This window comes from Aptenodytes patagonicus, chromosome 14 (genome assembly GCF_965638725.1).
Source record: "Aptenodytes patagonicus chromosome 14, bAptPat1.pri.cur, whole genome shotgun sequence".
Taxonomy (NCBI): domain Eukaryota; kingdom Metazoa; phylum Chordata; class Aves; order Sphenisciformes; family Spheniscidae; genus Aptenodytes; species Aptenodytes patagonicus.
This window is the reverse complement of record NC_134962.1, coordinates 16987875-17015797: the sequence shown is the minus strand read 5'-3', so window position 1 is coordinate 17015797 and position 27923 is coordinate 16987875. Positions and strand designations below refer to the sequence as shown.

At 48.7% G+C, this 27923-nt stretch overlaps 1 protein-coding gene across 1 annotated transcript; it reads left to right on the top strand.

Annotated features, from left to right (window-relative positions):
• The first annotated feature begins 687 nt into the window (after positions 1-687).
• Positions 688-26289, top strand: LOC143167232 (uncharacterized). The gene is made up of 25 exons (XM_076352425.1): positions 688-819; positions 1666-1722; positions 2576-2658; positions 3236-3401; positions 4125-4231; positions 5496-5723; positions 6306-6402; positions 6896-6994; positions 7978-8139; positions 8446-8624; positions 9065-9247; positions 10196-10340; positions 10624-10770; positions 10957-11187; positions 13437-13630; positions 15921-16048; positions 16255-16424; positions 17233-17412; positions 18573-18707; positions 19048-19191; positions 19643-19774; positions 21257-23776; positions 25311-25466; positions 25893-26006; positions 26176-26289. Exons 1-25 carry the CDS (start codon positions 721-723, stop codon positions 26287-26289), a joined length of 5970 nt encoding a protein of 1989 aa, XP_076208540.1. The 5' UTR covers positions 688-720.
• Positions 26290-27923: the final 1634 nt, after the last annotated feature.

The following is a 27923-nucleotide window of genomic DNA, read 5'->3' as shown; positions in this document are numbered from 1 at the left end:
AGAGTATGCTGTCCTGTAAACGGGACGTTTTCTCTCCCATGCCAGTTTTTCTTCAACTGCTTGCAAGTCTGTCCCGTTCATGCTGCAAAACAGGGAGAAAAAGAGCCCACAATTCCATCTCTGTATGCTTGGTTTTCGTACTAGCTTTGAACTCCTGCTCCAGTGGCAGTCAAGGGCTGACGTTTGAGCTTTTAGCAGGAAGTTCTAGCTGTTCAGTTGGTTTCCCCGTGCGACGGACCTTTCCTACTGTCGCTGCCGTCCCACCCTTCTTGCCCCAGCGTCCCCATACCCCCCCCACGCGAGGCTCCGTTTCCTCCCGCGCCTTCTCTCCCAGACGCTACAGGGAGCGCTTTTTGCCCCCAACGTTCTCCCGGGCCGTTAACAGTCCCTGAGCAGAACTCGCTGGAGCAAAGCGCTGCCGGGGCGGCCTCTCCCCCGCGGCAGCACCGCAGCCCGGCGCGGCACCGTCAGCGAGGAGCGAGAAGGGAACCGCTGCCCCAGAGCGGCCCGAGCGAGCCCGGCTCTCCCGCCCCGCGGCCCGGCTCCCGGCCGCGCCCGGCGGGCAGGGTGAGCCGCTGCGCCCGCCCCGGCAGGCGCCAGGCCGCGGCCCGGGGCCGCCTGAGCGCGGTCCGCCGGGGCAGGCCGCGGAGCAGCCCCCGACGCGGGGCCCGTCAGGCGGCGGAGCCCCGCGGGCGGCGGGCCCGGCTGGAGAGCGGGGGCATGGCGGCGCGGAGCCAGGCCTCCCTGCGGCGCCGGCTGCAGAGCTCGCAGGAGGCGCAGCACCGCCAAGCGGTGCTGGTGCGGAAGCTGCAGGCGAAGGTGAGGAGCGGGGGCGCCTGCCCGGGGGGAGCTGCCCGGGGCCGGGCCGCGGTGGCGGGGCCGGGCCGCCCGCGCCGCGCGGAGAGGGGACTCGGCGGCGGAGATCTCGGGGGGCGAACGCGCGGCCCCAACGGGGCCCTCCCCGGAGCTGCTGCGGGCGGGACGGCGCCGAGCCCGGAGCTGGGGGGAGGCGCCGGGGGCCGCCCGGCCCGGCCCGGCCCGGCCCGGCGTGCTGGGCGCCTCGCCCTGCCGCTGTCACCCCCCCGAGCCTCTCGTTGGGTCTTTTTCGCACTTGGGTAAAGATGCCTGGCTTGCAAACGCCTTTGTTTGGCCCCGTTAGCAGGGGGCTGTCCCAGAGGTAGGGCTCGAGCCGGCGGGGGTGGTTTTGGGCGGCCCCGGGCAGAGGCAGGCAGCTCTGAGCAGTGGCTGAGCAGGACTGTGGTCAGAACTAACTTCACCTGCTCAATATTGAAAAGCGATTTTGAAAAGTCATTTCTCTAGCTGCAGGGACCCACTGGGCTTTTAGCCCGTTGGAAATACTCATTTGGGGTACGTGGTGGCCATAGGCCGGGCATGGCTGGCTAAGTCTGTCTCATCATTCTGCTTGCCATCGCTGTCTTAGGATGAGCAGATAGTACTATGTGTGAAAGAAACCCTGTCTCACTTTCTTTAATACTAGGGAAAGTGAAGCTTCCCTATACCGTAAGGACTTCTTGTGGACTGTATCAGCAGCACTGTGAAATGTACTGTGCTTGGGCTGTAAAGACTTAGAGAAAAGCTAATGCAGGAGGAGCCGAGCCTCTTACAAGCTGCATTGGCTCATCTTCATTCTGTCTGTCCATCTAGGTGCTGCAGTACCGGACTTGGTGTCGAGAGTTGGAGCAGCAAGTGGAAGCAGGAGGGGTGAGTGTGTGCGGGTTGCTACCTAAAGACAGTGTATGTAGCATTCGTTAACGCAGACAAAGAAAAGCTCCCCAAAGCAATGACAGAGGAAGACAAGATTTTGCTACCTGAGGGTAGCATATATCTTTATGGGAAAGGTGGTACGACACTGCAAAGACACCACTGCAAGGACACATATATATAATCACAAAGCAAATACAATAACCAACAACCTTTCAGCTCACAGTCCTATACTCAGTCCTACATACCACCTTTAAAGAAGCGCTGTAAGTTTGCCCGTCCGTGTTTTGTCCGGTTGCCATTCTTAGAGCAGCCAGGAGTCCCAGAAATGCCAGTCCAGACAACGCTATCAAGAAGGATTTCAGTTTTGTGAAAGAGTGCTTTATTGCTGGAGTAACATTTTGTCCTAGGTCTCAGGAGAGGGCTGTACTGCCTGTTACATTATATGGCTGTCTCCGAAAAAGAATCGGTTGAAACGTAGCATTTTGGAAGGCAAGAATGCTGGCGTTCAACATACAGAGCTGGCTCTGTGCTTTTCTTTCTGCTTCACGGCTAAAGTAGACCTAGGAAACGAAGGGCAGGAGAGCATTCCCAGGCTCCAAGTCGAAGTGAGCGCTTGCGGTCATGAGCCTAGGATACCTAGGTGTGAGAGTGCAACAGTGGGAGACTGAGGAGAGCTGCTCACATTGAGTAACACCCTTCCCCTCCCTTCCTCTCCCTAGTCACGACACTGTTGTGCCTGGAAGAAGCCACGAGCTCCTGAGATACCCAACAAATGGAGGGGAAAGCGATGGATGCTAACAGTAGTGAAGGGAACACAAGAATTTGACTAAACATTTCCTTTCTTCTTAAGGGATCCCTTCCAGGCAGGTGGGAAGCCACAGAAGACCACAGCCTGGAGAAAGCACTGCTTCAGGTGGAAGAGGAGCAGCAAAGGTACCCGGAAGAAGCGTTCCCTCGTACTTGGTATCCTGGATGCTCATGGAAGTGAGGGAGAACCTGTCAGTGCTACCTAGCCTCCCCGAGGGAAGCGGCTGGCCAAGCTGCTTTGAAAGGAGAGAGGTCCACAATCTGTTTTCTGTGGTGCAGTAATAGTGTTGTGTGCTGAATGGCTCTGTTTTGAGCGGGGGGTTATTCCGGGTGACCTCCAACGGTCCCTTTCCAGCCTAAATTATTCCGTGGCTCAGTAGGTGAGCGACTCAGGACAATGCTAGAGAAAGGTGACGCATCCGGAGATCAGCAGCAGGAAGGGGAGGCAAGACGTTCACTGTGGGCATCATCAGCGTTGACGAGGAAGGGGAAACCAAAATTGTAGATGGAAGTTGAAGGCTTAAAGCAAAGAGAAGCAAATGAGTTTGCCATGACAGAGAGATCTTAGTTAATCCTAGAAAGCACTTCTACTGCCTCTCAGTTTGACAACAAAGTCAGTGTTGAGGGAGCTGGAAAATCACGGGGATGCTGCTTGTGGATAGCAGTTGTTCAGTGACCTGATTGCTGTTTCTCCCTTTCCAAGGTGTGAGAATCTGGCAGAAGTGAACGCTCTCCTGCGGGAGCACCTCGATAGAGCGAATGAGGTTAATTCAGCTCTTAAAGAAGATGTTGGAAAGCTGACGGCGGACTGGATGAGGGCCCGTCAGGAGCTGGAATTGAAGGAGAGTGAATGGCGCAACGAACGTGAGGTAGGGATAGGCTACAGGAACGTCAGATGTGCTGCCAGGGTGGAGTGAGAATGCATTTTATTTCTGGCACAGAGAACTTGCTGTGTGAAGTTGTGGCTCTGTTGAGGATGTATTGGTGTTGACGGGCAGAAGGCAGGGGTGTGAGATGGAGGAGTGTCAGCAAATTGTGGTGATGGAAGATGCCCACCTGCTGTGACCATACTGCTCGGTCTTAAAGGCAAACGCTTGCTGTTGCTGGGCACTGCAGGGCAGTCACACAGGACCGCTCATCTTTTTAATAGTTCTTAAATCTCCGTCTAGAGCAGTGGAGACCGGAGAGGTCTGTGTGTTTTCGGATTCAGAGTAGCCAACCGAAGAACAAGACAGGCCTCCCTTACCAGCGGCCTGCTGTAAGCAAATCTGACACTGGTCTTGGAGGGGCTTGTTTTTGTCTTCCTCCACCAAGACTGTTAGACACCTCTGCAAGGCGAGGGGATGAATCATGATCAGTTTGCTCTGCTGATATCCACTCCTGCAGGAGAAGCGTGGATGTTCCCTTCTTCGAAGTCAGGTGGCGGGTCTACTGAGGATGCTTCTGTGGTGCCTCTTCAGCCCTTGATGCCCCTGTTGCAATAGTTATTAAAGGAGACCTGGTGACAGTGGTTGTACTCTCTCCTATCTGAAAGACTTGTACAGTGACAGTGAAGGCTCAGTTGGCATTTCTTTCTGTCTTTGCATGTTTAGCTTTATGACAACTGCTTGAGGGGTGAACATAACCGTCTACTCAGCCTGTGGCGTCAGGTGGTAACCTTCCGCCATCATTTCCTGGGAATGAAGACTGCCACTGACCGGTGAGTAGAAGTTAAGGCTAGATGTCTTGCAGACAAAAGTGTAGCTTCCCTTCACACCCGCTTTTTGAGCCTCGATGTTACGTTAGTTGCGGCTAACGGTATGATTTCTCCTTTGACAGTCTGAAGCAATGCCGTTAAGCATGCTTTAGGCTATTTTCAGAATCATTTTGTTTGATGCTGGTTTTCAGATAAAACTGTGGGGCTTGGGCTATAATCAATGCAGGGGCCCTAAACAGATGAACTTGACTATGGTGATGTTTGGGCGTATTGACACAGACACGGGCATATATGGAGACATTGGAAGCGACTCACCAAAGCTATGCGTGCAGCGTGTAGAGCAGTCCATTTAAAAGAATGACTGAAATCTGCCTTAAGTCTCACGGAGTTTCTTTTCCCACTGCTCCTGATGGGAAGATCACTCCTGAATATATCTATTATTTTTCTTCTCATTTCCAGCTTACATTTATTCTGGTCAGTTTGTATCCGCTTATTCCTGTACCAGCATCGTTGAGAGAAAGAATAGCTCCTCCACCCTGTTACTGCGTTTATCCAATTTATTTTGCTTCGTTTGATACCTCTTTTTGTGATTGTTTTCTTGTTCTTGGGCTCTCTGAGGTTCCTTTCTCACAGTTGCCTTCTACACAAGCAAAAATAGTGTAGCCTTAATAGTACCTTCTTCTGGTGCCAGCTTGCAATTTCAAACTCTGGGTTACTGTCAGCCGTTTACCTTATTTGATTATAAGCTTTCCTTAATGTGAGAGTGTGCCTGACCTACTATTTAATTCTTGTATTGTTTGTGGGTTTTGTTACAACATTCTAGGCTTATTCTTACACCACCTTCCTGAAACGTTTATTATGTAGCTATTGTCACGAGCCTCTTAGCAGTGCAAGTGCTGATAATAATGGGTCGCTTAGGGCTGATCCCTTAGGTGTAAAAGCCGGGGACCTTGGTAAAATTCCTTACATCTGTTAATGATAATTAGAGTATGTTGATAAGAGAGAGCAGGAGCAACAATTAGTAAGAGTAATTAGAGGACCTTGAAGCCTTCTGGCTGTGCCATACATGTCTTCTTATCTCTGAGGAGAAAACAGACTCATTCCTCAGCTACCCAGTAGACTCATTGCTCAACTGTCAAGATGAGTCCTGATCCCAAAGTGTCAGATGAATGACAGCTTTTACTGTTGCGCAATTACGTGCTTCAGAAGTGAGTCAGCTGATAAAGATGGTGGTGTGAAGATTAGCTCTCTCTTTATTCTTCTTCAGAGATTTGTCAGAGCTGAAGGCAGAGCAAATGAGGCTTTCTGGAGCTATACTTGTAAACTGCTCCCGTCTAAACTCTGGCATACACCTCTGGGAGTCCATCGCTCTGGGCAGACCTGTCCTGAAGGATCAGGCACAGCAGCAAGCGGAACAGGAAATAAGCCAGAAGACTCAGGAAGTGATGTGCTTACAAGTCAGGGGGGACCTGGAGAAGAAGGAGCTTCAGGACAGGTAAAGGTGTTTTAAACTTTGCTGTTACCAACAACGTCTTTTGTGGCTGCTTCCTGGATTCTTAGATGGGCTGTGTTCACATTTAAAGCACACCCATTCTGCACAGCCCTGTTTCTGTCCCCAGTCAAACCACTGCCTTCAACAGAAAGGGTAGAAAAAACCGTCTGACTGACTGAGTAAGACAAGACTGGAAAAGAGATTGCATATTACAATGTTTTTGCTGTTAACTGGTTCTCGGTGAGAAGTTGAGACCAGTATAAAGGGAGCTCTGTCTCTTGTACAGCCCTTTTGCTATCCAGAACTGTGCTAAAGGGAGTTGGGAGGAATTTGCCCAGGGCCATCATAAGCAATGTAGCACCTCTGTACTGACAATTCCTCCTTGCAAGACTGAGTGCGGAAGGCCTTTGGGGCAAGAAGTGCCATTTTGCAGCATCAGGCTTTTTAACCTGTAGAGATGAACGCTGCCTTTGCTGTATTTTCTGGGTTGAACTTTCTCTGCTATGCTTCTGGGAGCTGCGTAGCTCTTTAACAGGTGATGGTGTGCAATGCTTTTGGAATGGCACGTGGACCTTCTCTTCTCAGGGTGATGGAGCTCTCGGCCTTGCTTGTACAGTCTCAGAAGCAGAACGAGGAGAAGGAGAAGACCGTGAAAACGCTTAACGACACTGTCGAGATTCTAGTATGTTTTACCTTTACCTGGGAGATAGCCCAGTGTTTGCTCTCCAGCCTTAGCACAAAGAGGTGTGGCTTGCTCAAGAGAAGGAGCGGTAAAGATGCTAGCTGTATGGGAACATCGGGCGCACTGCCAAAATATTCCTTGTGTGTTTGGCACACGTGGAGTCAGTCCAGGTGCAGGCAGTGGCAGGGGAGCTGCAGACAATTCAGGTGTCTTCCTCAGGGGGGTTGCACCAATGCAACCAATTCTGCCTGTGACTTTAAGTCTCTCGGGATCAAGGTTCCTTGGAATGGACGGCTTCATAGCAGCCTATAAAAACTAGCTGTTGGTCTTTCTCTTCTTAGTTTTAGCAAAGAAGAAATTGAATAGATATGGGAAGGAATACACTGGAATCACCAGGGCTGAGGCTTATCGGCGTGACAATGCTACTGAGGATGGGAATGCTACAGAGGGGAGCAGCTCTTCCCTGCCCACCCTTTCCTTATTCTGTTCTCAGGAAGCAAGTTGGTTAGAGAAAGAATATGAAGCTGCATTGACTACGAGAGCCAAAGAAGAGAATCTTTCCCTCCAGAAGCTGATAAAAGACATAACTGAGGTGAGTACAGAGTTGGGACCACATCCCTGTAAATTTGACTTAAAAGTACTTGAGGAAGGCAACAGACTAACCCAGGGAACAGACAGAGATGTTGATTACTGTCTATGTTAACTGCTACTGGCTGTCTAATTTTTATACCACTTTTCTGACATAAAACCTGTTATAACTTCCGAGTTGGCTGTCCTGTGACACTTCAGCTGAGTCGCTAGAACTTTCAGTGCCTTTGCCTTCGGCGTCCCGCTAAGGTCTCTCTTGGACTGTGCTTTCTGAGTTGGCTACGTGACATTTGTATTCCAGTGTTGCTTGGAGGCTTCCCGCACCCTCCTTGAGCAATGACGCTGTTGTTCTTCAGATTTTTATAAAAGGTCACTGACTCAATCGATGCACTTGCCAGCTCTGCTCCTTCACTCTACATTCACTGACCCCAGAATCGCAACTGGTCTAAGTGTTTAGGGGTAACTTTAACTTAGTCCTAAACTTCGCTCTGTGGAGGGGGGCTTAGTCGTCAGATCTTTTACGCAGCCTCTCACAAAGTCAGTTCTTTCCCCTTAGTTAGTCATTTTTATCCTCTTGTGCTACTGCTCAGAGTAATTATAAACATTAGCTTTTTCACTGCTGTTTTCCAGTAGTCATCAGCTTCCTTCTTCCCTGGGCAGCGTTACTGTTTCCTTTCATTGCTGTTTCCCGTGTTGATCTGGTGCTTGTGTATGTGGCTCTAAGAAGCTGACGGAGACCAAAATCATTCCTGAGAGCTTCAAGAAACTGAGCGTTCAGGCAGCCTCCAGCCACTTCACACTTGTTTCTTCGTGTTTATAGTAGCTGTATTCAGAAACCCCTGGAGTACTTGTGGCCACGGGGACAAAACTTCTTTGTTGACTGAAGAAATGAGAGAATTGAGTTTTTAACGACTCCAGGGTGAAGTGGGGGGAAAAGGAGAAATAGATAAAGAAAACCAAGAGTAACAGCTTGATGTGGGCTTTCAGGTGGTGTTAGATGACAGTGACAGCACGGTCAGCATTATCTGCACTGACAGTTCCCAGCATGCAGAGTCCAGCAACGTCCTCCCTTGTCTGAGCTCCGTTGATGCAGAGCATGCCTTTGTATTGGTTCAGGAAGCACTGGCAAGGAGGCGAGGAGCAAGGCAGGTGAGAATTTCTGCTTGTCTTCACCACTGGCCACAGGCTCAGCTGCTAATGCCTCACTTAGCTTGAAACCTTTCCGTTTCCTTAGCCAGTTTCTTTCTAGCCTTCCCACTCTTGGTACCGTATTGCCTTGCCAGTCTCACCAGCTCTGTGTCCTAGTGCTTTTCTCTACTTGATCCCCACCCCCTCATCACAGCTTTTGCCTTCAGGTGAGCTGTCTCTCTGCTTGCTTCTTCTCCCAGCTACCTGGAGCCATCTTCCCTGCTTCTTATTGCTTGTTTGTGCTCTTTCCCTGCCCATTCCTTGCAGGCCCTAAAAGAAGAGCTTTCGGCCAGGCAGGACTCTATCAATTTCCTGCAGCACCAGCACAGGCAGCAGGAAGAGCAGTGCAGGAAGCTGCAGCAAAGGCTTGAGCAACTGGAGGAGGAATGCAAGACGTCCAGCAGCCACCGGCAGCACCTCCACTCTCTGGTAGAAGCACTCAGAAGGTGAGTGTTTCCTCCTTCTCCTGCGTTCTAGAGGCAATCTGCTTCCAGTTCTGGGAGTTCAGCGGCGTTATGGGCAAAGAACTCGCCTGCCCTACCACGTGTATGCCTCTGTTGGGCACTTTAGCATCCTCCTGTCGCTGCTTTTCATGCTCTGTTGTGAATCCTAAGGCTGTCTTGGCGATACAGAGCGGTGTTGGAATACAGGACGCCTCCCTCTCAACATGCTGCATCTGTGAATTCCGTTCTTTCCTAGCTGCCGCTTCTCACTGAACGAAGGCAAAAGCCTGCTTTCCTTTCTCTTTCCCTCTTCAGTTGCCTTGTGAGGGGAAGAGCAAGTTCTTCTTTACCGTGCTCCCCACAACTCCATCCTGGAATGACGAAAATGGGGCCCGTGACTCTTCAGGCCTCTTCATTCTTCTAACTGAGCCTTGTCTCTGCAGTGACTGTGCAAACCTCGAGAAAACCAGGGAAGAGCTACAGCACCAGCTTGAAGTAACGGAGCAAGAAGCCTCGCGTCTGCGTCAAAGTAACACTGAACTGCAGCTGAAGGAAGATTCGGCGCAGGGGGAGAAGGTGGAGCAGCAACGGACGATGGAGAGAGCGCGTCGTGACCAGGAGCTCCTGTGAGCGTTAAAGCTTTCTCTGGGCAGGGGTGGGCGTTGCTGGACTTTAGGAGGCCCACTGTAAAAGAATGAATTCTGCATGCTCATCATTTGTAGCATAGAAAGGTGAAGGGAGCACGTGGGCAGGTCTGGCTACCTACTGACCTACAGCATAGCTGCCTCCTTGTACTTTCTTTATGACCCTTTAAAAAAAGCATTCCAAACCCGACCGGAGTAGTTGATGACAGGCATAAGCGGAAACAAGAGAGGTTTGGACTGGATTTCAGGAGAACAAAAAATTGAACCATGAAGGCAATCATGCAGCAGAACAGGTTGCTCAGAGAGGTTGTGCAGATTCCATCCCTGGAAATTTGGAAGACCCAACTGGATAGAGCCTTGAGCAACCTGGACTGATCCCACAGCCGACCCCAGCTGCTTTGAGCTGAAGACTGGGCTAGAGGCGTCCTGGGGTCCCTGCCAGCCTGAATCATCCTGTGATCCTATGGTTATTGCATTGGAAATTCACGCACATCTCCTCCCCCAGTAGATTGCAGGCTCTGTCATTGTTTCGCTGCTGAAGGCAAGAGCAATTGTGGGAATATTAATCTGGACTTAAAAAGTCTGTCTTACCCAAAGAACAACTTTGGAAAGTCTTGTATCCGATGTACCAAAAAGGAGAGAGAGAACCATCAGGCAGGAAGCCGTTCAGTTGAGAGTACCTGAACTTTTTGGAAACGTTCTGTGATTTCTGGAAGCTTGTTTCACTTTCTCAATGACGAATGTTTCACCTGCATCAATGACAGAGAGTGATGCAGCTCTAGTCAGGAAATTGCAGCATTCTTTAGGTGTAAATAGAAAGCTGTTGGAAATCATTCTAACTGTCATATCTGGGACATAGTATGTGCTCTTGGTTTTGGAAATGAGAATGTTTTTACATTAAAAGCTTGTTTGTCTTTCCCCTTCTCATAGACTGAAGGACTTGGCTGCACTTGAAGGAAAACATTCACTATTACAGAGTGAGTTGGTAGCCGCGAGAGAGACACTGGAGGAATCGCACCTTCAGAGGGATCTGCTGAAGCAAGAGAAACATGAGCTTGCCATGGCACTGGAGAAGGTGTGGTCACCTTATTCCTAGGTAGCACCTGTGGGAGAGGGAGTTGTGATAGCAGGACCACCACAGATGCTGTTTCTGGCAGTAGAAGACAGGGAAAATGTTGTCCTCCTTCTTGGAAAATGGTGATCAGACCACACAGGCTCTTTGGGGTAGTTAGTCCCCACGTGCTTACTGGGAGCGCGGAACTGGGAGTATGTCAGAGACACACAGGGGATGTGGAGTTGCTGCTTGAAGTCAGGGGTTTTCCTGCCTTTGTTGTCATGCTGTTCTTTTGTCTCTCCAGGCAGAGCGGTCGGTAGCAGAGTTGACAGGGGCTCAGAATAAGCTGAGTGCTGAAATAGCTGAACTACGTGTTGCAACAGCGAACACGGGCGGTATCAATGAAGCTCTTGCACTGGATAAAGCGCAACTGAACGAACTTGTGCTGCAGGTGAGCAGAGTTGCCAAAGATCTTGCCAGGTGTTCGTCTCCAGCTGCTGCTTCTGCTCAGGCTTCTTGCCTTCCGACAGTATGACTGACTGAGTATGGAAATGTTGGTCTTTTTCCTGTCCGAGCCAAACCTTCTTCATAGTAACTCTTACTGTATTTTATTTCCTCTGTGCCTCTGTGATTGTAGCTGGAGCAAGAGAATGAAGTTCTGTCAGGAAAAGTGGACGGGATGGAGAGAGCAAAGATCTCTGACCAGGAGAAGCTGAACTTGTGTAGAAGAACAAATGAAGAGCTCTGTGCCGAGAAAGCCCACCTGGAGCAGCTGCTGAAGAAAGCAGAGGAGCAACAGGAGGGGCTGCGGGTACAGCTGACGGTACTGGCAGAGGAGAAGGAAGAAACCCAAGAGAAACTCAGTCAGGTGAGACCAAAACCGTGGTGCTTCTGGGTGGGCATTTGGCTGCTTGGCTCAGTGAAGCTGTTATCTGTTGGATTCTGCAGTGTTTTTGTCAAGGAGACGCTTGGTAGTGCTGGAGGTCAGAAGGCTTTGTTTGCTTCTTTTTGGAAACGTGTTGATGGCCTTCAGAGCTGTTCTGCAATTCTCCGAGCTGTCCTCTGCTTCTACAGATTCTTTTGATCCACCTGTCTGTGTTGGTCTCTTTTTTGGCTTTTGATAAGCTGCAGAGAGATGATTGTGTTGCCCGTGAATCTGAGCGGGGCTACTGCTCTCACATGTGGCAAAAGAAACAAACTGTGTAGCTCTGAATCCTTTTTCTGAGGCAAGAACAGGGCTGCATGTTTCTATTTATGCTTTTTGTTGTGAAGTCTGCAACTTTCAAAACTCCCATTTGTTTGAGCCTAGAGAGCGGGACAAAGCTGCAAGTCAGTGTCTGCTGTCTTGTATTGCTAAGAATGGGAATGACATCTTGAAATTGTTGAAATTGTATTTTAAGACATACATGCAACTTTGTGGCTGGAAAGCTGCCTGGGGGAAAAGACCTGGGGGTGTTGGTCAACAGCCAGCTGACTATGAGCCGGTAGTGTGCCCAGGTGGCCAAGAAGGCCAATGGCATCCTGGCTTGGATCAGAAATAGCGTGGCCAGCAGGACTAGGGAAGTGATCGTCCCCGTGTACGCGGGGCGCTGGTGAGGCCGCACCTCGAATACTGTGTTCAGTTTTGGGTCCCTCACTGCAAGAAAGACATTGAGGTCTGGAGCGTGTCCAGAGAAGGGCAACGAAGCTGGTGAAGGGTCTAGAGCACAAGTCTTCTGAGGAGCGGCTGAGGGCACTGGGGTTGTTTAGCCTGCAGAAAAGGAGGCTCAGGGGAGACCTTATCGCTCTCTACAACTACCTGAAAGGAGGTTGTAGCGAGGTGGGGGTCGGTCCCTTTTCCCAAGTAACAAGCGATAGGACGAGAGGCAATGGCCTCAAGTTGCGCCAGGGGAGGTTTAGACTGGATATTCGGAAATATTTCTTCACCGAAAGGCTTATCAAGCGTTGGAACAGGCTGCCCAGGGAAGTGGTTGAGTCCCCATCCCTGGAGGTATTTAAAAGACATGTAGATGTGGCGCTTAGGGACATGGTTTAGTGGCGGACTTGGCAGTGTTAGGTTTACGGTTGGACTCGATGATCTTAAAGGTCTTTTCCAACCTAGACGATTCTATGATTCTGTGAATTGTTAGAGCCTCTTTAGGCTTTGAGGAAGAAGATGAGAAATAGGTGATCGCGCAAGACTCTTCACGCTGGACTAACTGATTTCGGTACCCTGGCAAAAGAGCTGGGGAGGATCATGTCACTGTAGGAGACTAGGGAGTTTGTCATCATTTAAATGTCAGTTTCATAATGTACAATCTTGGGTATTATGGGATAACTTTGAGAGAATTGTTTGTTTCTGATGGACTGTTCTCTGTTAGATAGTCTTAGTTTTGGAGTACGTGGTATGTTTGGCAAATGCACAGCAGAGGTGTTATACTGAAGAAAGGAGCTAAAAAATCATGGTTAATCTTCAAGCTTGAATACCAGCAAGGTATATTAGACACCTTCTTTGTGTAAGACAAGTAAACAGTATTGTTGACATGAACTACTGTACAAACAGAGTCTACCATCTCTCTGGCCACGTCAGCCAGACTTTCATAAATCACTAAATGACACTGCTGACCGCAAGGGCTGTTTCCCTGCCAAGCGTCACCTCATTGCATCCAACTGCTTTACACGCTGCAGTAGGTGACACTTTGATCTTTTTTTTTCTAGAAGGAGAAACCATGTGTGTTTTCACTTTCTTCAGCGAGCAAAGTTGCTTTTGCTCAGCCTTTCCTGAAAATTTCCAGCACTGGAATAGATTCTAATAGAGTTTTAGTTTGCAAGGTTCTGGAGTTCTGGAAAAGGCAGTATTTTTGCATGAAAACACGTAGTCCGGGGTATGTACGTTTGTCGTGAAGGAGCTGTCTGGTCCCAGGCAACCCAGTATGGCCTTACTCATCACTGTCAAGTTAACAGTGCCAGTGCCTTTTGGCAGCCCAGGGTATTAGTGCGGTATACAGCAGGTGCTCTTAAGCTTTCAGCCCACAGTACAGGAGCTCTTTCTCCTCGAGCTGATTCAGAAGTGGCACTGGCTGGCTCTGCAGAGAACTCCAGAGAAAGGCCTCTAACTGTATTTTGTCCCGCTTTCAGGTTTACCGCCAGCAAGAGTCGGCTAGCAGTGGTCTGGAGCAGTTGCGCCAGGAGTCCTCTCGCCAAGGGCATGCACTGGCCAAGGTGTCCAAAGAGAAGGAATTGCTGGTGCGTGAGAAGGCTGCCCTAGAGGTGCGACTGGCAGCCATGGAGCAGGACAGACGAGGCCTTTCAGAGCAGCTGGCAGAGGCCAGGTAAAGGCAGGGAGGACACCCTAGGCAGGACCTTATTCAATGTCTGTAGTTATAAAGGTGGTAATCGTTGCATGAGGATTTATTGCATCCTGTGTGCTTTTCAGATGTTTTCACCTTCCATGGACAGAAAATGGAAGAATCTCGAGGGGGAAAAAAAAAAGTATACCTTGATTTGAATGTTATTTTTCTGACAGGTAAAGCTAGCAAAGCTCTCCTGAGCCTTGCGCTCATGTTTATGCCCCGTTGCACATTCCTGTGTGAAGTCCAAAGCCAGCCAACTTGGCTCTGAATTGAGTAATCGTTAAACCATGCAGATGTTTCCTGAAACCTGAAGTTTCTCCCTGGTTTTGGTTTCTTGTTCTGCATTTGAACATAGATCTTTCCTTGTCAAGTAGTTTGACATGGGATCGTCAGAATTCAAGGCTATTACATACGGACGTTGTGAGGAGGACACTGCCATTTAGGGTGAAGCTCGAGGCTCACGCTGAAAATCTCGAGGGCCTTCTGTTTCTAAGCTAACTCTTGTTAAGTGTGGTGCAGGACCTCGAGTTGGTTACACCAGCAGCAGGGAAACCTCTTGTGAATTCTCGACAGTCTTCGGGGATTCTTGCCCATCACTGATGTCTGGGTCCTGTACTCCTCACCACGTGTCGTTTAGAGGCAGATGCCATGGCGAAGTTATACAGGGAAGGAACAAGATTCTCTGCTTCTGCTGTATCAGGTTTCTAAGACCAAATGTGACAAGTTCTGCTTTTCCAAAAAGAAGAAAAAAAGCATCGAGACGTTTGTCCTCCTCTTAGGTGTTTTTTAGAAGACTCCTGAACTTGCAGAGCTGTACAAATGATGTTTCACAGATTGTTTGGCATGCTTCTTGACTTTTACACTTTACCACTCCAGAGTATGTTGTTAGCGAGGCTGATAAACACCATTTTGACTCAGTGTGTTTCCTGAGAGCTGCTGCTTCTTCTGAGCTCCAGCTTCTCTTATTTGATCCAGCTGAATTATGTTTGGTCAATTACTGGGCTGTTATTAAGTGATTAGATGTTCAGTTCCTTTTTTTTTTAGAAAAAAGAGGGATCAATTATTTTGTTAGAAAGAGATAAACTAGTTATGAAGAACCTTTGGCAATAGATAACGAAAAAATCAGCAACTATTCTTGCCAGATGTTGTTCTCAAGAGCCTTTTGTTGTCACGGTTTTGGACTCTACCTTTTCTGTTCTGTTTTAGAGACTGACTTCTATTTGTCCTTAAAACGGGGCACATTTACCTTGGACTGCCAGAGATGGGCGTAATCAGAAATAGTGCTTGTTCTCCTTCTTGCAGATAGAGCCTCCATTGTCCATCAAAGCAGGGAAATCCTTCTGTTGTGGGTTTTATTGTTGTACCACTCAGGTGCCCCTTTACCTTGAAGGATGTTATCCTGGTCGCATGCCTGTACTCGGGAGGCAGCGCTGTGTATTGTAGGAACGTGGCACACAGGACGCTGTGTTAGGTCAGGGAGGTAACTGCAGCTCCTGGTTCCAGAATCCTGTGTGTCATACGCACCAGTTGGTTGAAGTCTATGGATGTAACAATTTGCATCTGCAGTACTACAACTTCCCTTTTAAAGAGCGACAAGTCATTTGGGCTACTGCTTACTTAGTTAGCAACGCTTAAACAAAGGGAGCAAGTGTTTCTCTTGAACTTCCAGCAGTTTAAACTAAAGGATACCTGTCTCTCCCTTCATATAGTTCCTGTTCAGATAAAATCTCGTTCTGATTTCTTCCAAATGCTGCTACAAGCATGAGACTTTACCCTCTCATCTGATGTATTTCTGGAGTCCCTTTTAAATATAGGGAGTCTGGAAAATTACCTACCTATACCTACAGTATGAACAGCACTAAAAAGTCACGAGTCAGCCGGGGAAATACTCTTGTTCTGTCCCCCTGCAGAGCAACTTGGAAGGGCTGAGGAGATAAGGGCTGTGAGCAGAGGCTGGGCTTTTGCTTGCTGGCACAGACTTTGTGGGCACAGCTACCTGCGTGTCACAGCAATTTAAGATTTGGCTGTTGAGATCAAATTCGGCTGGGCTTTCTGTGTTATGCTAGGTCATGAAGAAAGCCTGGACATTCCCTCGGAGGGGCCCGCGTTGCTATTTTAAACGGTAGAAATATGTTTTCTGTATACAAGTTTCCGTGCAACCCATTTTCCGTACTCAGGTGTAGGGATCTTGAACGACTTCTTACTGGAATAACTCCCTGTGGGCGTCAGGAGCAAGAAACTCATTTCCCTCCGTATTCACAACTTGCAGGTCAGTGAAGGAGACCCTGGAATCCAGCCTGTTTGAGGCTCAGCAGCACTTATCGCAGCTGGAGATCGCCAGGAGTCAGCTTGAGATCCAACTTCACACAGTCACGCAGGCCAAGGAGGTGATACAAGGTGAGAGCCTCCTGCGCTTTGTTTCTGGTGATCCCCCTACCTAGGGAAGGTGGTATAAAAAATAGCTCTCTGTCCGCAGTGCTTCTGAGGAGTGAAGGAGATGGAGGCAGATCCCTCCTGCACTGAAATTCAAACGGCTTAAGGTCAGTAAAGTCAGAACCATTGTTTGTGTAGACTCTGAATCTTGCCATTTGTCGTGTTTGCAGGGGAAGTGAAGTGCCTTCAATGTGAGCTGGAAGCAGAGAGATCTCTCGTGAAGCAGGAACGGGAAAACATGGCGCAACAGCTCTTGCGGACAGAACAGCAGTATAACAGTACCCTCAAACTTTGCGAAACTGATCATGAAGTGGAAATAAACAAGCTCCTGCAAGACCTGGTAGGAAACAATATGCTTCTGAATTCTTCAAGCAAGCTTTGTGGGCTGACTTTAGAAGACGACTAGCCCGAGCGTGTGAAATGGCAGCAATCCCCTGTCATAGGCCACACGTTGGTAGGCCAGGCAGCAGAGCCAATGGCTCGTACTTGAAGGCACGTGAAGACCCACAGGACTATGCTGGGACAGTAAATGCAGCCACAGATGCAGTGTGGGCCTAAGACGAGTTCAACAGAAGGTTGGACGGTCCCCACCCAAAGCGTGGCAGCCAAGGGGTAGGATCTTACCAGACTCCCGTCTACCATGAAGTAGACTCCTAACATTGCTGCCAACTGCAGTCACGGAAACTTTGTTCCTTTCTTTCTGTCCTTTCACGGTTGACAGAGGTATTATCTTTGGGCTTGAAGCTTATGGAACAGGCCCCTTGTTCCTGGTACTTCAGTTCGTGGCCTGTCTTGTGACTAGGGCATCAGGGTACTGGTCTCTTCCTCACCCTGCAGTCCATCTGCACCTTTTCACTGATGAAAAGGGAGGTGAGCTTTGAAAATAGAGACTCTGAGAATAGATAGAAATCCTGAGGAGAGAGGTGCTAGGAAACAGGCAGCCATCAGAGAGGGGAAGGTAACATCTCCTTCTCTTCCACCTGCTGACCCTCCTTTTAAGTTCCTTGACAGGACACGATATATGGAGGGCACAAAGCCGCCACTGTGCACTGTTCAGGTCGGGGGTTGTGGGGGAGGGATGAAGCTTCACATTTTTTTGAGGAGCTTGGCTGGGACTTCATCTTGAAGTCTTTTCCTCCACTCATCAGGCAAGCGAGCGGGAAGGGCACCATTCAGAGCTGCAGGAGATGCTGGAGCAATGGGAAAAGGAGAAGGCAGAGACAGGAAGGGAGCACGAGAAGAAGCTGTTTGATATGAAGCAGAAAGTTGCTACCGTGCACGCTCAACAAGAAGAGGAACGAACCAGAGTCGAAAACGCCAAGCAAGAGGTAAAGGCTGTGAAAGGAGAATTTGTGTGGTTCTTTGCAAAGCTAGAGCTGTGGGAGATGACTGGATATCGGGCTGTGTGGAGCATGCCCTACATGTTTTCTACATTGAATTTGGTGAGGTGAAAGGCGTGCAGGGCTACCTTTGGGACTAGGAATGAGACCTCTCATAGGAAGCCAGGCAGAAATGTCACCTTTCATTTTAGATTTTTGTGCTGCTATTGTATTCTGGTTTTTCTAAGAGTTACCTCAGAGTATCTTCACTGTTCTCTTAACGGTCTTCTTTTGACGTTTACTGATACGTGTTTATAGCCTTAACTCCATTAAAGACCAAACTGAGTTTGTAGGACTGAATCCCCATGAAGATGGGCTTTTTGTTTGGGGAGGACGGGGAGGGGCGCAGCAGGATTGTTGACAAAAGAAAAATCTTTTTAAAGACTCCTCTGAAATATTTCTGAGCTGTAAAACAGAGGTGTCTTCCGGGCTGTGTTTTAAGTCACTTGCTGGTAAGCTATTTTGTGCCCAGGTCTCCTGTGCCAGAGCAACCCTGCGATACGCTGAGAGTCCTCCTTGTGTCCTACCCAAAGTCCTCTTTATGGAGGCTGCCTAGGGACAGCAGTACCCCCAGCTGTGTCTACAGGTATTGAAATGACAGGGCGGCGCTCAGAGATGACAGTGTGTCCCTGTACTGTCAGTACTTCTTTGGTAAAGTCTACTGAATACCTTAAAACCGAAGTAATTTTCACCAAACCTCACTCAGAGTACATGAGTTTTCTGAAAGAGCTGCTAGCTTCAGCCCTCTGGCAGCCTTGTGTTTTCTCTACTGCTAAGTAGGTGCAGAAGTCGCTACTGAAAGACAAACAGGACACAGCGCAAGACGAGGGATACCCTCACCAGCAAGGCAAGACACTTGAGAACTGCCACACATTCTCCTGTTAGATGACTAAGAGTTTGTTGGAGATTCAGTCGCAGATGGACTGTGGATGGACCATGTTTATACTGCCAATCTCACTTAGGAAGCTGCGTCTCCAAGTGGGCAGATAATGACCTAGGAGACCAGCAGCACAGTGCTTTGAGACCGTGTGAGCCCATGGGTCTTTGAGTCTTGCCACACAAATTTTGTATGGGAAGTTTAAACCCGTCTTCTCTTTGTTTCTGTGCAGGTCCTGCTAGAAAAGGAGCGTGAGAAGAATGCTTTATTAGAGACGCTACTCCAAACGCAGGGAGAGCTAACAGAAGCCTGCCAGCAGCTAGAGCAGCTCAGGCAGGACCTGAAAAAGCAGCAAGAGAATGGGCAGGTAAGTCGTTGACTAGTAGGGTAGGTTGAAAGAACAGGCAGTTGGCAATTGGACGTAAGCTGAGAGAGAGGCTGAGGGCCAGGTAACAGAGTGAGGGCAGTAACAAGGAAATAAAACGTAAGTCCTGGGACTGAGGAGGCAAGGACTACTGCAGGCACTGAAAGCACAGAGCCTGGTAAGCTCCAGAGATCAGCAACAGGAAGGGTGGGTTACAGTGGAACCAGAGCTGGGTAGAAAAGCAGAAAGAAGTGGCTGAATGAATGTGATTTTGAGACAGAAAGAGGAAAAAGCTGAACCCGATGGCAGGTCCCAGTAACTTGCTCTCCGTTTGTGTTTACAGAACATCACAGAAAAGCTGCAAGCAGAGCTGCAGCAAACTCGGAGTAAGATCAAGGCAGTGGAGAAGAGGCACAAGGAAGAAATCAAAACCATCAAAGAGGAAAAGAATGTTCTTCTTCAGCAGAGGGATGCTCTGCAAAAACAGGTGACTGAGACAGCAGTAGATACTCTGGTCATCAAACAGGTGGTCTCTCCCCTTCTTGCCTTTCCATTGCAGAGCAGGCTGATGGGGTAGTCCCTCTGACTGCCATCATACTGTGGTCTCCAGCTCAGCTGGTCTGAAGGAGGCTTACTGGTCAGCTGAATCTCAGCTGCTGCCCTGGCCAGATGGGCTGCTCCTTTTGCCTGTTTGCCAGCAATCATCAGAGTGGATTTCTGCTGGCCTGTTACTGCTAGCCTTGTTTTTTAAGGTGGTTTTTCAGATGAACATGGTGACGCACTTAGATTGTTAAACAAGCTGGCTGTATCCATTGTGAATCTGGTACTCTCACGATAGGGTGAAATTTAAAGTTGTCCTTTCCCTTTCCTCACAGTATATGATATGGCTGACGGCGACAAGCTGTAGTCTTTGACTGCTTTGTTATGTTTTACTTGAGGTGGAAGAGTTGACGTCTCAGCTAGCAGCCTCCGAAGGGTCTCTAAAGGAGGAGGCTATGACTCTACATCAAGAGGTGGCGTCTTTGGAAAGGAAACTCGAGAGCACCGAGAAGCAAAGAAAGGATGTCCTGGTGAGGCTGGCAGATGCTGTGAAGGGCCATTTCTTACATATTTTTTGGCCTTCTGTTAGTCATTCTAAGGAGCAACTTTTTTTTGTGCTTTAACTTTTCCAATTGCATTCTCCTGAATAAGTAGGAAAAGATGCCGTAGTCATATACGACTCAGTTACGAATCAGGGTGCTTATTTTCCTCAATTCTGAAGGTTTCTGCCCTTGAAGCTTTAGTCAAAGTAATTTTCAAACTTGTCTCTATTTACATTGCATGGTTTGGGCAATTATTTGTGTCCAAAATTTCTAAACACCTGGATCTGGAAAAAGGGGTGAGAAGACAAAGTTTGCTAATAATAGAAAGCTGTTCAACATTGCCCGTCTGAGAGCAGACAGCGGGGGGAAAAATGAGACATTTGAGAAACAAAAGTGCTGATCCAGCTAAATATGTATGTCTGCAAGGGGAAAACTAGTCCCGATTTGAAACACGGAATGACAGACTGTGACCTGACCATTACTCCTTCGAGAGGGGGACAGTGGCCTTCTAGAGGATGGCACCACGAAAATTCTACGCAGTAGAGGTCCAGGGGGGGAAGTAAATGAAATGTTGGGGTTGTTCTCAAAGAAAAAAAAGGGAAATCACATGTTGGGGTTGTTCTCTCTTCCCTTCCTAATAGAGAGAACATCATCGTGCCACTGCCTAAATCATGCTTAGTCTGGACTTGAAATCCTGGCTGCAGTTCTGGCAGCTCCTCCCCAAAAGAACACCCTAGAGCCAGCAGAGGTTCAGCGAAGGGCAAAAGGGAAGATGGGACCGGCTGAGTAAGCTGGGAAAGACGCAGCCTAAAGAGTGGCGCAGGAAAGGTCTACAACATCCTGAGAGGCAGGGAGAGAGGGGGCAGCGGTCGTTCACTCTCTTGTCCAAGAGATGAACGAGAGCCATCTGATGAAGGTAGTGAGAGCCACGCTGCAAGCAAATGACAGGAGGTGGTATATTTACAGCAGAGCAGACCTGTTGAACTCCTTGACGAAGGGTGTTGTAAATACAGCAGGTCTATATGGGGTCAGGAGGAGACTGAGAAAGTTCTCACAAGCTGGAACAGTGCTGGGGTTGGGGAGGGGAGGTATCACGTAAGTCCACCCGACTCTTAGGCTTTCTTCCCTGGGTGTGCACTTACAGGCACCGTTACATACGGGAGACTAGCCTAGACAGTTGAGCCAGTGCAGCTGTTCCTACATGGTCGGTATTTTCCCACTCCTCCATTTACAATGACTCCAAAAATCAGTTATGGACAGAGTTTGATAGATACAGTACAGTTCTCAAATCTTTTTTGAGTGACAGTAGAAAATTTACATCGAACAGGGAAACCAACTGAAGAGCTCGAATTTTCTACTAAAAGCTCCAACTTCAGCCCTTGACTGCCACTGGAGCAGGAGTTCCAATCTAGTATGACAACCAAACATATATAGATGGAATTATTGAACCTCTTCCTCCCTGTTCTGCAGCATGACCGGGACAGACTGCAAGCACTTAAAGAAAAACTGGTATGGGAGAGAAGACTCCTTCAGGAATCAGTCACAGCCTCCGAGACCCGAGCAAATACAGCAACAGATATGAATCACTGCCTTGAACAAGAACTCCAAACTACACTGTCTATCTTAAAAATTAAAAATGAGGAAGTGGAAACGCAGTGGGAGAAAATCCAGACGCTACAGAAAGAGGCAGCAGAGGTAAAAGCTTTGCAGGAGAATCTCACTCGTATGACTGCCATCCTGTCAGAGAGGGAGGGAGAAATGAAGTTATACCAGGAACAGATGAGAATGCTGGAAAAGCAGAAAGAAATGCATAAAACTACTCTCGATCAGGTTATTAAGGACATAACAGAGAAAGAACAGAAGACAGGATCCCAGCAAGAACAGATACAGGAGCTGGAGAAGCAGCAAGAAAAACAAAGGATTGCTGTAAGCAAAATGAACAAAGACCTGGAAGAGAGAGACCGGGAGATCAGATCCCAGCGAGAACAGATACGGGAGCTGGAGAAGCAGCGAGAAATGCAGAGGACTGCTGTCAGCAAGATGAGCAAGGCGCTGGAGGAGAGGGACCAGGAGATCAAATTCCAGGAGGGGAAGATAACGATTCTGGAACAACACGGTACCTCACAAGTGAGAAATCTGCTCGTGGATCTTGATCCTATGAAAGGGAACTTGAAGGAGAAAAACATAGAGCTTATGTCTCTGACCCAGCAGATCCAAGAACTGGAAAAGGAGAGAGAACAGGTGAAATCTCTGCACGCAAGCCTTGAACACCTGAGGGCAGTTCTTAAGGACAGAGAGAGTGAGTGTGCTTCTCAAAGGGAGCAGTTCAGGCTCTTCCAGCAGTACAAGGATCAGCGAGAGGGGCACCTGCAAGAGCTTCATGGTAAAGTAGAAAAGATGACACTTGCTTTATCTAAAAAAGATCAAGAGCTTGAGTCACAACAAAAGCAAATCCAGGAAGCTGAAGAAGTCATGGAAGTGCAGTTAAGAACTGTCCGTGACCAACTGGAGCAGACCTTAGAAACCTTGAAAGAAAAGGACAGGCTCATAGACATCCAAAAGCAACAAACACGGAACTATGAGGAAAAAACAGAAGAACGGATGAATGTCTTACAGAGAGACTTAGAACACGCTAAGGCAATACTGAAAGAAAAGGATTTCATGATTGAATCTCAGAAGGAAGTGATTGAGACCTTCCAAAACCAAGAACAGGACTCTGCACAGCAGAAGGAAATTCTGCATCATCTTCAAGTGGCACTAAAGGAACAAGAGCAAGAAATTTTATCCCTTAGAAAACAATGTGAGGCATGCAAGGAAAAGGAGGAGAAGCGTGAAGCTGAGCAAACAAATCTTCAAGCAACAAAACTGACTCTGAAAGAAAGAGAAGAAAAGATAGAGGCTCTGGAGGAGGCTATCTCTAAGCTTCAAGAGCAAAAGGAGGAGGCAGCGATGCAGACTAAAGCCATACTGCAAAAACTAGAATATGCTGAACCTTCTCGAGAAGCTAGAGATCAAGAGAGGGTGTCTTTGCAAGAGCATGCCCAGGACCTTCAAGAGCAGAAAGAGTTAGAAGGCAAGCAGGCCAAGAGCCTACAGCAGGATCTAGACGAAATGAGCCACGCAGTGAAGAACCACCGCTTGGAGTGCCTCAGGCAGACAGAGCAAATGAACACGTTCCAGCCTGGTGAAGAAAGCATGAAAGTAGCACTAACATCATGCCAGAAGCAAGTGAATCTGCTTGAGGAAGCGGTAAGGAAGAGAGATGAAGACAATGAAACTCTTCTGCAAAAACTCCAGCGCCAAGAAGAAGAACTGAAGACCTTGCAGAATCTCCAGCTTAGGCTAACCAAGAAGAATGAAGAGGTTAGACACCACAGAGAGCAAGAGAAGCTCCTGGAAGCAGCCTTGCCTGAGAGGGAACGAGAGACCAAGGCTCAAGGTGGGCAAGAAGAGTTAGAAGAGGAAATAAGAGGTCTTCGGGAAGATCTCCAGCATGTTCGGCAGACTCTGACAAAGAAGGATGCAGAGATCAAGTACCAGAGAGGCAGAGTCAGGTATTTAGAGAAGACTCTGACAGGCAGAGAACAGGAGCTTAGGAGGCAGAGTGAACTCCTGAAACAACTAACATCAGCTTTGCGATGGGAAGATGAAGGCGAGACCCTAAAGAAACAAATCCAGAAACTCCAGAACTGGGAGGCAGAGGAAGCAGAGAAGAGGAAAGTTCTCCAGGAGAGAGACCGTCTCTTGAAAAGGCAGGAGGAGCTAACCCAGCAGCTGGAAGATGAGAGGAAAGCAAAGGGGGAAGAATTGGAGCGTGTGGTGGCTATTTTGAAGCGGAATGAAAGCGGAGAAATCGAATGGAAAGAGAAGGCACAAGCACTGACTCTTGCCCTTACCAGGAGTGAAATGGCCAATGGGACTCCGAGGGAAGAAATAGCCATCCTGCAGAGTATGGTTTCAGAGAGGGACAAGGACCGGTTTCATCTTCAGGTAGGCACTGTGGCTGATCATCAGTCAACTAAAATGTCTGTGAAGGATTCTAAAGACGTTTTCCATAAAGATATGGGAATATATATTCCCATACATATATGACCTGCTTGGCCAAAGAAACCACGATTGCGGCCAGCAGGCTTGCCTGTCTTTCTAGCTCCGTCCAGAGCCCATTCACCTGCCAGAATGTTTTCTGTCAAGCCCAGAACTACTGGAAGAGCTACAGAGCTTGCCGTTAAAATTAAAGCAAGTCCAAAGGTTGGGGGTGGGTAATTGGTTCTCTCCTATCTAGGCAAGCTTAGCCAACGTCTCGCGGTTAGGATTTGGCATGGAAAGGAAAGGGCACAGTTGACCAGACTAATGCACTAAACTTAGTAGAATTTTGTAACGATGGCTGAACAGCAGCTGCACTGATGGCGCTTAGAGGATGCTTTCAGAGACGTCGATTTCTGAGGTACAGCTTTTCCGGTGTATTGAAAAGAATGGAATTCGTACCGTTGCCTGATGAGGTTAAAGGCTTCACTGCACATGCAGGATGTACTTGTGCCGCAGTCCAAAAAGCACGAAGGCAAAGTTGTGTGGATTTCTCCAAGGTGATCTGACTCGGGTACTGCTAGTGGAACAGCTGCAACAGCCTGTGCTGCAAACTTGCCTGGGACTCTGCCAATACTTTTAGCATTACGTTAGTCCACAGGCATGTAGAAACTGCTACTAATAAAATACTGTATTTATGCACTATACCGTTGTACATGACTTGAGAAATATTACTGCCAGCCTGATCAGGATGATGACGGGTATTGCGATCTGTTGATGGGAAGCAGACAAGGGCAGGGAGCATGAAAACAATGGGAGATTGCAGTTGCATCCGTATAGATCAGGTATGCAACAGCATTAGATCAGGTAATGCGCTTGCATCTGTATAGATCGGTATAGTGCTGATATCAAGACTACATTTATAGATGCTGTCAGAGAGCGCTTCAAGGAGCACTTGATGAACTCATCAAGAAACCCACGAGGGGGGAGGTGGCTCTTGACTAGGTTCAGAGCAGTGCACAGGGCTTGGTTGATAATGGGATTTTTTCAAAGAGCAGTTCTGTAATGATGATGTAACAGGTAAAGGGAATAGAGAACAAAACCTTGGCATTTTATCACTGCAGGAACACATGCTTCACCCACATGTTGTTTGGTTGTCCGAGGACAGAGCGTAGAACTACAGATAGGAGGATATACAGTGAAGGTCAAAGAGGATGACCAAAGATGTTAGATAGCTTCCCTAAGAGCAACATGTCGATGTGGAAGTCTTCATGACGGACAAGAAATGGCTGAGAGAGAGGGAGCTGGAAATACTACAGACCTTTGTGAAAGCATGAAGTGGCTGAATAGGAAACGAATGTTTCCAGTCTCTCTCGGGAGGAGAAGAAGGGACTTGGCACTGTCCATTCCTGAGTCCGGTCACTCTCCCCGACGTGTTGGTTCTGGCCCTCCTAACCTTTATGTGGCACCAGCTCACGTAATCTCCTCTCTGAACACCCAGCAGGCTATCGCAGAAGGGGAGCAGCTATCGTGGCTCTCGGAGAAGAGACTCCTGTCGCAGCGGCTGGAATGTCTGCAGCGAGCAGTTGCAAGGCTGGAACATGAGAAGACGGAGCTGAAGCAACTCAACGCTGAGCTCAGGAGGACTCTTGAGCAGGTAAAACAGGCTCTCATTGCCTCTGCAAAGCCTCACGGTCCTCTGGAACACAACACGTTTCCACAGGCAGCACTTTGGGGTCCTCTGTTTGTCTCCTTCCCTCTCCCACTTTCCCCTGTGGACACACACTTTTGTATTCTCTCTCTCTTCTGGCACCCCGCTGCCTTCACAAAGGCACATTCACTCCGGAACCACCCTTCTTGCCCCAGCGTCCCCGTACACACCCATTTGACTCTCTTGTGTCAGGAACTGTTTCCTCTTGCGCTTTCTCTTCCATAGTCTACATCGAGTGCTTTTTGCCGCCAATGTTCTCTGGTGCAATTAACGGTCTCTGAGCAGACATCTCCTTGCCATGACGTCCAGAGGTCCTTTTGCTCCTTGTTTGGTGGCAGGTTTCTGTGACCCTTTCTCCTGTCCAACGTGCAGGTGGAACGCGAACGGAGGAGACTGAAGAGAGATCACGGTGGTCGGTCACTGCCAGATGCATGCGGCTTTTCTCTCTCTGAGTCTGACCAGCACAAGATGCCTGCTTCTAGACAGGTGAGAACAGAATCTTACTTGGTGGGAGGAGGCTCTGGCCACACGGAGCAACGATGGCAAATCCCAGTGGCAGCAGCCCCCCAGTATAGACCTAATAGAAGTCAAATATAGACCATGGCCCTGACCAAACTGGAGGCAAAAAAAAGAAATCCTTGCATTTTCTTCACAGGAGGAGTCTCACGCTCGCTGCAGTCGATTAGCTGAGTTACAGAAACAGGTGAGGAGTAGGAAAGCTCTCATCAAAAGCCACTGTGGCTGTACTGATGGGCACAACTTTGCATGATGCCACAGCCCAAGTTTTGTTTGGCTGTCAGGAAGTGAGTACACCAGGCAGTGTCTACACCAGGTAGTACCAGTTAGACACACCTCTTGGCCACGGCCAAACAACATCATTCACCTAGGTCTAGTCTCTGACTTGCCTAAAGGGCAAGTGGGAGAAGGATTGGAGGAAATTCAGAAAACTGGCACTCGCCTGAAAGTAGAGACTATTCTAAGGATGTTCCCCTTGAGCTTACTCATCTTGTTGACTGTTTCCATTTTCCCTTGACTCCGTTAACAGTGGAGCTTGCATCATATCAGAGCTCCGGGGATCTGAGGCAGTGCCAGAGCTTATAGCCTTCAGGCAATCGTTAGTGTCATACTGCTATGCTGTGCTAATCGTGATCCCAGTATCGGACCGAGTCAGAGACCTAAGCACTGTATGGACATGGGTTTTGTCAGTGCAAGAACGTACATTCCAGCTACTGAAGCCTATTGCATCCTTTGACAGTGGTCTTGGCAGTAGCAGCAGTCGCCAGACGTCTCTTCCGTGTACTTTTATGGGTCTGGTACACCCTGGTCTCCCTGAGGAGGCGAATCTTCACAGGCGCTCAGGGCGAAATGCATATAATATTTGTATCGGTAGACTACATGATGCTTAGCTCCGGCAAGTGAGCTGAGAATACTGCTGAAGCCATCAAGGTATATCTTAAGGATGTTTTCACCAGGAAGCCTCAGTGTCCGAAGTTCTGTTGCTACAGATAACTAACTGAACCCCCTTCCCCTTGTGACTGACTGTTGCGTCTGCCTGCACCGTGGACCCACTTCAGCAGTTCAGCAGGAAAACGGAGGTGCTCTGCTCAAAGAATAGTCCTCACCTGGCTGGTTAGGGCACTCCTCTGGGCCTGGGAAACAGCAGAACTGGAACTTGATCTCCCACTTCCTGGGAGATGCTCGTAGCAGCAGCTGGCCACTTCTCCCACTCATACCTCTGGGTTACCTACCAGAGCGTGGGAGGGTTTTTCAGGCTTGCAAGCCCAGTTTCACAAAGGTGCCCTTATTATTTCAGAGAGAAGGTCAGATCTGTCCCTCTCTTCAGTGGTGGTGGTCCCCAGCCTATGCACAGAGTTCGTTGTGAAGTCCCTTTGATGTCTTACTTTCCATGTGCATCTCCTCCACTCCAGAGCAGGCAGAGGGCAACATGCCAGAGCTGCTGTGGCTGCACTGCACTGCAAACCTAACAGGAGGTGAGAGCAGCTGGGTCTCTCCCACCAAAAAGCCCAGCAGGCAGAGCTCCGTGTTGTCAGGAAAGAATAGAATCTGAGGCGTTTCAAGGCCTCAGCAGTCCTGTAAGGCTCATTTCCCCCCTGGGCTTTGTTCATCAGGTTATGCTCTGCTCCTCTGTGAAATGCTCTGAAGTTAGGAAAAATGAGAGTTTGCTCCCTTTTCATGTGCTAGCTGTCACGTTTTTAAGCTGGATCGCAACAGAACAGTTCTTCAGTACCTTGTGTAACCAGTAGCCCTCCTGCTGAGGAAAAAGCACGTGGAACTAAGGTGTCGGTAGCCCGAATCTCTCTTTTGAGAAAAAGAGTTGGGTTACTAAACCCTGTAGGAACCTCTCTCCTTAATATACATGTAATGTCTCGGTGTTGTACACGT